At 35.5% G+C, this 12,032-nt stretch overlaps 1 protein-coding gene across 3 annotated transcripts in view; it reads left to right on the forward strand.

Annotated features, from left to right (window-relative positions):
- Nucleotides 1-12,032, forward strand: part of NEGR1 (neuronal growth regulator 1) — a 1,035,936-nt gene that overhangs the window by 682,574 nt on the left and 341,330 nt on the right. For 2 of the 3 annotated variants that reach the window (XM_027536880.1, XM_027536881.1), the window contains exon 4: nt 2,058-2,189. The exons of the other annotated variant lie outside the window; for it this stretch is intronic. In XM_027536880.1, coding sequence (XP_027392681.1) covers nt 2,058-2,189 — 132 coding nt within the window. The remainder of the gene's footprint in view (nt 1-2,057; nt 2,190-12,032) is intronic. 3 annotated transcript variants of the gene reach the window in all.

The raw sequence follows: 12,032 nt of genomic DNA on the forward strand, positions 1-12,032 counted from the left end.
AAATTATATCAGTACACAAAAATGGGAATATGCATGTAAAATTTTCAGATACGCATTTCTTGTTTTTTTTTGGCCACACTAGGCAGCTAGTGGGATCTTATTTCCCCAACCAGGGATGGGATATATGCCCCTATAGTGGAAAGGTGGAGTTGGAGTCCTAACCACTGGGCCACCAGGGAATTCCCATGTAAAATTTTTTTGAACAATAATTATTATTAAAAAGCTATATCATTATTATGATATATATGTATCTATGTATATAATATACGTTATATACTCTATAATATACTATAAAATCACATTATAACACAAATTTACTAATTTTATGCTGTTCTAAACAATTATAGTTTGTGATCATTTATGTGCATCTTTCTATTTCTTTGGTCCTATGACGTTTTTCTTCTCATTCCCAGTCATTTAAAAAAATTAAATATATTTATTATTTGATTGAAGGATGATTGCTTTACAGAACTGTGCTGGTTTCTGTCAAACCTTAACATGAATCAGCCATAGGTATACATATGTCCCCTCCCTCTTGAACCACCCTCTCATCTCCCTTCCCATTCCACTTCTATTGAAAATAGGTTTAACCCTTATAAAATATGCTTTTTTACAAGTTTTCACAACATTTTACCTTTTCATTTGTGATTGGCTTCATTTTATACTGCCCAATGAGATTATTTAATTCTGATATAGGATATCAATTTTCCCCATACTTGAATTTCTGTTTAATACCCCCCTTTATAATCCATTATATTTTAAAATTCTTAGATGTGAATAAGGATTTTGTCCTCCCTATATTTCAATAGTTTTTACAGACACATTTAAGCCTAGATTATCTTCATTGTATAGGTGAAAAATAAGAGAAACAGGAAGAAACAATAGAAAATCAATATTACTTTAGTGAATTGGAGTCAGATGAAGGAACTAGGTTAAGCAAAGAAATGATTATAAAATCAGATTTTAAGCATATGAATTTGAAGACAATTGCTTCTTTTATAAGCTCACCTCTGTATACCTGCAATAGCTTATCAACTGATTATCATCTCAGAAGAATAACTCTCTACCTACAAGCTGTGATTGGCCAGATAAATGGAGAAATGACTTAATCATATGTATTCTAAACATGGCAGATTATAGGGCTTCCCAGATGCTGCTGGTGGTAAAGAACCCACCAGCCAATCCAGGAGACGTGAGGGTTCAGTGCCTGAGTTGGGGAGATCCCCTGGAGGACGGCACGGCAACCCACTCCAGTATTCTTGCCTGGAGAATCCCATGCACAGAGGAGGCTGGTAGGCTCCAGTCCATAGGGTCACAAAGAGTCAGAGTTGAAAACAACTGAAGCAACTTAGCATGCATGCACTGCTGCTGCTAAGTTGCTTCAGACGTGTCCGACTCTGTGTGACCCCATAGACGGCAGCCCACCAGGCTCCCCCATCCCTGGGATTCTCCAGGCAAGAACACTGGAGTGGGTTGCCATTTCCTTCTCTGTGGGTTATATATAGTGTACCTTCCTTTGAAACCTTAATAAGTATGAACACTGAAATATGGTAATGTTTTAGTACATCTCCATACTTTATTAAGCCATCTAGCTAGAAACCTTGTGAATGAGTGTGAGATTTCCCCAAAAGAAAAGTAACATTTAGTTAGGTTAGATGTCAAGTTGCTAGCTTACACTATATAAAAGTCAATATGTACCAAGTCATATTACTGAATTTGCTCTACACTGCTAGGAGGTTGTTGAACTCAATTACAGAAATGTGCAGAGCTTGATTTGATGTGTGAGGAAGTTAGGAGACCACAATCAATTAAAAAGAACACATGTATATCCTGTTCTGGGGAAACAGTTGTTTTAGTATCCCTTGTTTAGTTTCTGCTTTTTTCTCTGATTTTTCTGAACATAAGAGAACAAAAGGTTTAATAATTCCCCAGTTTCATTTGGAATTATTTTGTCAGCAATATCTAATAGGAAGACATGTGATTGTTGTTTTACTTGAATGAAGCCTCAGGCAGATACAGTTAAACACACTGTACTTTTTAAAATTTTTCTCATGTAGCAAAACCATTTGAAAACGGACAATATTTGGACATCTATGGAATTACAAGGGACCAGGCTGGAGAATATGAATGCAGTGCAGAAAATGATGTGTCATTCCCAGATGTGAAAAAAGTGAAAATTGTCGTAAACTGTAAGTCCCATCACCTTTTATTAAAAAATTTCAAAGGGAAGATTAAACACCTGGAAAATACTGTCTGAAGCTTATGTTGCTATTTTTAAAGAGGAAGTCTATTGATAAACAGTACTTTTTGGCAGTGCAAATGTTCGCCTGTTAGAATATTGATTGAATTGTTTTAGTAACATCAATTGCCCCAAGTAATCCTACAATAATTCAGTTTAATGTGTACATGGCAATGTTTTCAATATCATCCCAATCCTAAACTGTGGTGTCCTTATTTCTGAAGCATCCTGGACTCATGGGGTTGTCTCAATTCTCATGGGTTTCACTTGAAGTGTATTCTGATTAAATTTAAGTGTGGAATTCCAGAAGCATGTTGTTTTGTACTTAAAGAGAAAAACTGTTACTATGATATTCCTATCATTTGAGTATTTAATTCTGTTTGGCTTGGACAATATTGAGAAAATGAATTTTTTTCATGAACCTCATTATTAGGAAGTTAGATTATTAAGTGATACTTGCAGAACAATCAATGTCATTATGTTACACCCTTCTTCCAAATGCATTTCAAAACACTGATGACAGACATTTTTTCATTAATAGCTTATTTCATGTATTATGATCTCAACAATAATGACTGAAATAGTTTTTACTTTTCAAAGATACTCCCTTAGTCTTTCTCTCAAAATTGTTCACATTGTTTGACTTATTCTAATTGAATATTTGGGAGACAATAGTTTTTTACTAGAAGTGTTTTCAAGCTACAACTTTCAATTTTTTTTTCCTCACATTTATAAATCTTTCTCTATGCAGCCAATGTTAATAATGAATACATAGAATTCAGATTATATGAATGAATTATATATATGAATTACATATGAATTCCATAGATCAGAAGAAAATTTTCTAAATAGATCCCCAGATGCTAACACTAAGCATTTTTCATATATTTAATCTCAATTGTATGGGTCAAAAAGTATCTATCAAAACACACTCAGTAGTTGACTATTGCCAGGGCAAATTTTTGCCACCAACTAACATTTGTCAGTAGCTGAGCTATACATTTGGTGTTGACTCGTTGAAAAAGACCCTGATGCTGGGAAAGATTGAACGCAGGAGGAGAAGGGGATGACAGAGGATAAGATGGTTGGATAGCATCACCTACTCAATGGACATGAATTTGAGCAAACTCTAGGAGATGGTAGGAACAGAGAAGCCTGGCATGGGGTGGCAAACAGTTGGACATGACTGAGTGACTGAACAATAACTGAGCAAATGTGCATAATGCCAGAATGAGGCAGTTTCTAGAGCAGAGTTTCTTATATAATACTCTGAGACAAACTTCAGGAGAGTCACCCAAAAGGTTACTAGAAATGGAAAATCTGTGTCCCACCAGGCCTACTGAATAAAAATCTTTAGGGTATATGGCCTGGAAATATGCATTTATGATAAGTTTCCATTGAATCTTAGGACTCTTGTTGCAGTGAGTTACTGCTCACCATTCTGGAACTCTCTAAAATAAGAGTTAATAAATACTATTAACTCAAATAAAAAATTCTGATTATTTTATCACTAGCCATGCTTATCTGAACATGAGTCTATAGATTCTATTGTTGGGGGGATTGAGAGAAGAGGTGAGAAATAGGACTGAAAGGAAGTAATACTTTTAGCAATGAGCCCTAAGAAAAGAGAAAGCAGAGTCAATCTGTCAAAGAAGTAAGACACCCAGCTTGACAATGCAGCCTACTCTCAACTGTTAAAATTAGTGTATCTCTACAGTGATGTCTCCCATGGGGATACAGTTGAAAACAAGCTGCCATATGGATTTACATGGGTCTGTACTCCATGTCGGAGAAGGCAATGGCACCCCACTCCAGTACTTTTGCCTGGAGAATCCTGTGGACCGAGGAGCCTGGTGGGCTGCAGTCCATGGGGTTGCTAGAGTCAGACACGACTGAGCAACTTCACTTTCACTTTTCACTTTCATGCATTGGAAGGAAATAGCAACCCACTCCAGTGTTCTTGCCTGGAGAATGCCAGGGACGGGAAAGCCTGGTGGGCTGCCGTCTCTGGGGTCGCACAGAGTCAGACACGACTGAAGCGACTTAGCAGCAGCAGCAGCAGTACTCCATGTATAACTCACTTGTGTGTGTGTTCACACTTTCGTTTCTATCCTTTTTTACCTCTCTGACTTTAGTTCATTGTCACTTATTTAACTTGATTTTTGTTTTGTTTTTTATTCCAGACAAGTTGGTACTTTAGACTGATACAGTTCAAGTAAGGATGCAGAAATATGGACAGAAATTGAATTGAGAGAAAGACTGACCAATGAGTTATCATCTGAAGGATTTGTGTAGAGAAAAGCATCCTTATATAAAGCCAAAGGACAGAAATTAGGGAGACAGATGTCAAGAACTGTGAGGGATCTGCCACAATTTCACAAATGCTGACAGAAGACAGAGACAAAGGGCAATTTATTACTCATAGAAATAGCAATAGCCAGAGTATTGTCATTTTCTTATGTCAGTTCCCCAAGTCCCAATTACGATATGATGAGGGTTAAGAGAAATCTATACACACAGTAGGTTTATGTCATAGCTGAGGTTCCTTTAGCTTAGAAACTCAATTTTTTTTCATATATAATGGCAGCAAGCAAACCAGCCTTTTGCCACAGAGAGAGAAATTATCTTTATGATACTGGACCATAAACAAACCTGCCCTTTGCTCCATGGAGAGAACCACTTCTTCTATCTTCTAAGACTGTTCGCTATACAAACATCCTTGAAAAGATTGTCAGGAACAAAAGCTGTCAGTGCCTCTGCTCACAAGATGTGCAGAAACACAGGAGACCCCTGGAAGATTGTCTTCAAACACAAAATGGGAGGAGGAAAGTTTGAAGCATAGCCTCGAGACATTCCATCAGTTGAAAAGGGTGCTTCAGTGGCTTTTGTAGGGTTTCAGACATCTCAAACAGGTAGAAAGGAAAGTGTTGTTAACCAACTTTAACTTGAGAAGGAAAATCAGAAGGAAAAAGGGGAAAGTAAAAAAAAAAGTTAAGGATGTGTTTATTATAGTTATAATACAGACTATGTTTTATAAGAACTAATTTCAGTGGAAGTATAATCATAAGTAGAAATATTGGTACCAACATAATATTAAAAATATTAAGAAAATGAACTCAACAGGACTTTTTACATGGATTTAAATGTTCAATGTTTACTGTTGCTTCTCAAATTATACCTTTGGTAGCTAACATTTTCTTAAATGTGCCATGAAGAACTGAATACTGATCGATCAGTTAAATTTACATCTCTTGAATAAATATTTTATGTAAGTTTGGTCAGATTTCTGGTCATGCCCTAAATTTTGCCTTAATTTGGAATAATTTTGTTACATGTATACTGGTGATATACAGCCATATAGCTGTGTGAGTGTAAATGTATATGTTTCTGGTTTTGAGGAAATTTGAAAAGTATTAATTTTGTGAATTCACCCCTTTCAAAGTCAGAAACTGAGCACTATCCATGGGTTTTACTGATTTCCCAAAGGAAATTAGCCAAAACCTACTGAACAAACTTCAGTTTGTCAAAGCCCAAAATTGAGCACAGTGCTCTGTAGCCAGCATGAAACTTCGTGTCCCCTGATAATCTGAAGATTCCCTGAAGATAGAATTACACCAGGTTCAAGGCAGCCCTCTTTTCATGGTTATTAATCAATATTGATTGCGCATATAAAATTGCAGCAGCTTTGTGAATAACTTGAAGAGAAACTTTGTCCCTGTTCCCAAATGAGGTTCAAGATGGAACGTAATAAATTTTCATAAGCTCTGGTACATTCAGTTATGCGGAAGTCAATTTGAGGAAGAGATTTATGTTCCCTCTAATTTAGAAATATGTACTATGTTAGTATTCATCTAATACATCTGCCTCATTCGCTGCATATAGGCACATGTATATTTCTCACACCTACAGTAAATAATGTTCACCACATACTTTGTACTCATAGCACTTTCATGTGGATTTCTATTGAATTAAATTAAACAACACTTTAATGAAATGATTAGTATATTCAACTTATTTTGTATAGATTGGACTAGTTTGTTGATCAAATAAGCACATTATGAGTTATTTACAGAAATTTAAAGAATAAATTTATTTATTTACATATAAGTTCTTTTTGAGTTATTTATTAAATTTGTAAGCTTTTATAAAAAACTTTGTTTCTGGGTAGGGAGATTTTGTAGATGATTATTTTCCTGTTTTTCTCTGTATATTCTTTTATCCATTTGTATATGAATATAGTATATTCATGATTTACAATAATGGCACCCCACTCCAGTACTCTTGCCTGGAAAATCCCATGGACGGAGGAGCCTGGTAGGCTGCAGTCCATGGGGTCGCGAAGAGTCGGACATGACTATGCGACTTCACTTTCACTTTTCACTTTCCTGCATTGGAGAAGGAAATGGCAACCCACTCCAGTGTTCTTGCCTGGAGAATCCCAGGGACAATGGAGCCTGGTGGGCTGCCGTCTATGGGGTCCCACAGAGTCGAATACGACTGAAGCGACTTAGCAGCAGCAGCAGCATAGCTATAATAAATATATGAATATGTACATTTCTTTATATTTGCTTATGTATGTATATACACACATCTACAAACAATTGGATAAGAAATATGTGTATATACTTCTATGTCTTGGACTTCCCATGTGGCTCAGTGGTAAAGAATCCACCTGCCAATGCAGGAGATGTGGGTTCAATCCCTGGGTTAAGAACATACCCTGGAGAAGGAAATGGCAACCCACTCCAGTATTCTTGCCTGGGAAATCCCACAGACAGAGGGGACTGGCGGGCTAGAGTCCATGGAGTTGCAAAAAGTTGGACACAACTTAGTGACTAAACAACAACATATGTATTACATATAAAATATGTAACTATATATTTCTCATCAAATTAAAAAAAAATCAAAAGAAATCATGACATTCATTATAAATAGACCTTAAGAGATTAATACACACACACATAAGAAGAAAGAAAAAAATGTGAACCAGCCGATTAGCTAAGCCAAAGGGAGCTGGTGGATTCAATTTGGACAGATTCTCTGTTTTATCTGCATGTGCATTCCAACCCTGGAAGTGGCCTAGAGGGTACTTGTTCCATAATTTTTATTGTTAATTAAAAGTGGAAAAATGAGTATCCATAAAGCCCATGGATTCAATTAAATTTGGATAAAAAGGAAATGAGAAAGCAGGTCTAAAAAATCAGTAAAGCTGATTCATGGAAATCAAATCTAGAATCTAGAAAATGTAGATTATATCTTAGACTAATCAAAATCTCCATACAGAAGCAGAATCTCAGATATTAGAAATCAGGAAATCCTGCAAAACCTAGCCCTTCAAAAGGAATGCTGCTGGTAAAAAGGGCAGGGTTCTCTGATCTTGTGACAAGTTGTTTATTTTCCACTTTATTTGTATGTACTTTTTCAATTAAGAGTAACTCTTTTAGAGCTTCCCCAGTTACTCAGAGGTAAAGAGTCTGCCTGCAATGCAGGAAACATGAAAGAGGCCTGTTTGACCCCTGGGTGGGGAAGATCCCCTGAGGAGGAAATGGTAATCCACTCCAGTATTCTTGCTGGAAAAATCCCATGGACAGAGGAGCCTGACAGGCTAGAGTCCATAGGGTTCCAAAGAGTCAAATAGTACTGAGCAACTAAACACACACACACACACTTTTAGAAATGCAGGCCTTATAGTCAGGTATAACTTATTTGAACCCTTGTTATATAATTTACTGAACTTTGAGATCTTGGGAAACCACTTTACCTTTCTGAGTCTCAATTTCCAATTCTGTAAATTTGGAGCAATAATAGATAATTTTCAGGGTTTGGGTAAAGATTAAATGAGATGATACGATATACATACAGCACCTATCACAGTGTCTGGCCCACTAACAACTGAAAAAATATAAATCTCTCTTTGCATGAATTTACTTTAGAATGTAAGCTCTGTGTCATAAGGGATTTTCCTTTTCTTTCTGCAATAATATGTTCCTGTCACATAGAGCACCAGGTTTATAGGAGGCACTCAAAAAATAGTCGACGGGTGAACTCTTTTAAAGATTAGCATTAACGAAGTATAATGCTAATCTTTAAAAGAGTTTTTAATGCTAATCTTTAAAAGAGTTTAGACAAAACAGGAAAGAGATATTAGGTTTATTCCAAAATTATCTATATTTTTCTCCCGGACAATAACTTATTTCTGATACCATTTGTTTAACCAAAATTATCAGGTGGATTCAATAAAGATAGATTGCCATTTATATATGCTTTCACCCAGAGAAAAGCTTAATTCCATTTTTTACAGATGAGAAAATTAAAGTTCAATGAGATTAAAATTATTAATAGCATCCTGATTTTTAAGAAGAAAAAGACATGAAGGAAAGAAGGTATTAATTAACCAGAAAAAAATATAGTCAACTAGTTTAAGGTACAAAGAGGTGTGGACATTATTTCAATTTTCACTCATGTCTGTAAGATTATATATTGATCATTATATTGGGAATCAGAAATTATTTTGCACACAGAATATCCAATAAAATAGAATTCAGTAATTCTTCCTGTGGTCAAAAGGTAAAGATACTTTTGAGTGCACTGTGAACTAAGATTTTATCCAGTAAATTACAGGCACATATTTGTGCATTATTTTGCATCTGATACATATTCATTTATGCAAATATGCACTTTATCTTCCAATATAACTAACTCCAAACATGTGGAATAGAATGTACCAATTAGTATAACTTAGTACGGTTGTATCAAAACCTGAAATGAGGGGCCACCAGGGAGAGATAAGAAGAGGAAGAGGACTCTGAGGAAATGACCACTTTTCTTAGGCTGTTCATAAAGTTTTCTCCAAAACTTTGGGCAAGTTAGATATACATGTCCTGTATACAACTAGAAGAAATGGCAGGTAACAAGTATATACTTTAAATACAGAGAAAAACTCAGCATTCAGAGTTGGAATTGGACGAAGATACTAACTATCATAGGACCAGAAGAAAAATGAGCATTATTTGTATTCACAATTATCACCTAAGCTTTTGTTTCTGTTCCATTTTGTGCCCCTACCTTAACTTTCCCTTTTTTCATCTTTCACATGGCTAATAATTTAAGCTACTCTCCTGTTTTTAAATTTCTTGATAAGCTAATTAACACCTGGAACAACTCAGGACATAAAAAACACATGTTGTTTTTCTTCTAAATGAAGTACTAGCTCATATGACATTTATAGAATAATGAAGCACTTTAGTAAATCTACATTTATCTATGTATTTATTTACCTATTTACTTATTGCTTACTATGACCCTATCAAGGTCTTGGGGCCAGGGATATGAGTCTTCAATCAGTTCAGTATCTAGGAGAGGAGAAAGACAAAAGAAACATGAAGTTGTAATAAACTGTGGCAAGTGCTTTGATAAACCATTAATAACGTGCTAGTCAAGGCTATCAGAAAGATGCCTTTGGGTATCAGTGAAAGCTTCCAAGAGGCCTTGGCCTTGATGATGTCTGAAGGATAAAACTGAGTTTGATAGGTACTCAAAAAAGGTACCAAAAAAAAAAAAAAAAAAAAAAGGATCCCTGGGTTGGGAAGATCCCCTGGAAGAGGGAAAGGCTACCCACTCCAGTGTTCTGGCCTAGAGAATTCCATGGACTGTATAGTCCATGGTGTTGCAAAGAGTCAGATATGGCTGAGTATGAGACTTTCTTTCTTTTCAAAAAAAAGGAAATAAAGGAAAGGGTGATCTCCCTGACAGAAACAGAAGAATTTGCTTAACCCCTTAGGAATTAGGGAGCATGGCTCTACTTGATCTGTCAGACTGCCATGAGCTGGAGGAGATCAAAAAGGGAAACAGAAAGAAGGGTTGGGGTGGGTAGTATAGAGGAAGCAGGGCCAGATTCAGTGCAAGTTCATGAATTTTCACAGGCAGACATAGATCCACTGTTTCACTATCAAAGAAGAATAACTTTGAGATCATAAAACTATTCAGAGATATATCTGAATATTAAAGAAATGTATTTAAATATTTTTATTTCCTACATACATGTATTGTACTTGAAAGACTTCTGTTTTGTCATGACAAGGACAAAGGAGAGAATTAAAATGATAACACTGAGAACAACAACTGCATCTAAGAGAGATATGAAGAGCTAAGAAATTTGAAGGAAAATCCCTATAGATATTGAACACGGAATATTAGAAACATATGATAATCACTCAGAAAACATATTTTTAAATAAAGCATTTTTCTCAATCAAACAACATAAATATCTACAAATTAAATCTTTTCCACCTTGGGACTTTGATGGTTTAACAATTACAAATTTAATTCAAAGCAAAACTGTGTTATTAAACATGTAGCTAAGGAATACATGATTTCTTCTTTTGAGGGCAACATAATTGGTCCTTTGTTTTAAATCTAAGACTTACACTTCAGTTAATGACTAGGGTGCAAAGCTATTTTTACTTAATGAGTTTGCTACCCAATTTAATCTATTCTTCCATACTTGCATTGAGGTTTTGAAAGGGTCTTTAGTGTTAAGGGTCTATGAGTGATCATTGACCCAATTGTTCATAGAAAGTCAAAATGCATCTTCAGTGACCAGATGGCCAAATTTTTATTATTCCTAGTTTTTTTTTTTTTAATTTCCTAAAAATGAGAGATGAAACTATTTTCTCGCTTTAGTACATAAGCAAAAATTTGTGCTCAATGACAATCACTGTTTGTTATGTTTGTTTTTGGTTCTTCCTAGATTAGCATTTATCCCTTTAGAAGAAAGATATATATCAAGTATTAGATATAAGAGAGATTGACCATCAGAGATTGACCATCAACTATCAGTAAGAAAGCAATTTCTAACAGGTTGAAAATGCTTTAGGTTGAAAATGATTCCATGTCAAACTGAAGAAAAGTGGTAAAGTCCAAAAAAGAAATACCAAATATTAATATATGTCACACACTTGTGTGTGTTTATGGTTCTATAATATTGTTCTCATCCAGATCCATGCTCCAGTAAGCTGCCCAAGGGTCAAAATCTGAGAATTGCAAGGTGGCTCCTTCTGAATGTATTTTTCAAACTGATCTTGGAACTTGAAACCTTGCACAAACATGCAGCTTATAAACCTGTATTTAAGTCCAACTTTATCAGAAAACTTTCTCAGTAAGCATATATATCAAGCAAGATAATTTATGGAACTGAATTCTTTGTAACTGAACACTTGAGAGCAATGCAGAATTAATCTTCTTGAATCTTTTCTGTATCATCATAATTAAACTTCACAAGAATTCTTAAGTTGTCTATGTCTGCTATTGCACATGTGTGCATGCTTTATGTTCAGTGCGGTTCAGTCACTAAGTCGTGTCTGACTTTTTGCAACCCTGTGGACTGCATCACGCCAGGCTTCCCTGTCCATCACCAACTCCCAGAACTTACTCAAACTCATGTCCGTTGAGCTGGTGATGCCATCCAACCATCCCATCCTCTGTCATCCCCTTCTCCTCCCACCTTCAATCTTTCCCAGCATCAGGATTTTTTCAAATGAGTCAGTTCTTCACACCAGATGGCCAAAGTATTGGAATTTTAGCTTCAGCATCAGTCCTTCCAATGAATATTCAGGACTGATTTCCTTTAGGATGTACTGGTTTGATCTCCTTGCAGTTCAAGGGACTCTCACGAGTCTTCTCCAATACCACAGTTCAAAAGCATCAATTCTTTGGTGCTCAGCTTTCTTTTTTTTTTTTTTTTTTTATTTTATTTATTTATTTTTTTTTCCTTCATTTCTTTATTTTTTTTTTA

The sequence above is a fragment of the Bos indicus x Bos taurus genome, chromosome 3 (genome assembly GCF_003369695.1).
Source record: "Bos indicus x Bos taurus breed Angus x Brahman F1 hybrid chromosome 3, Bos_hybrid_MaternalHap_v2.0, whole genome shotgun sequence".
Classification (NCBI taxonomy): domain Eukaryota; kingdom Metazoa; phylum Chordata; class Mammalia; order Artiodactyla; family Bovidae; genus Bos; species Bos indicus x Bos taurus.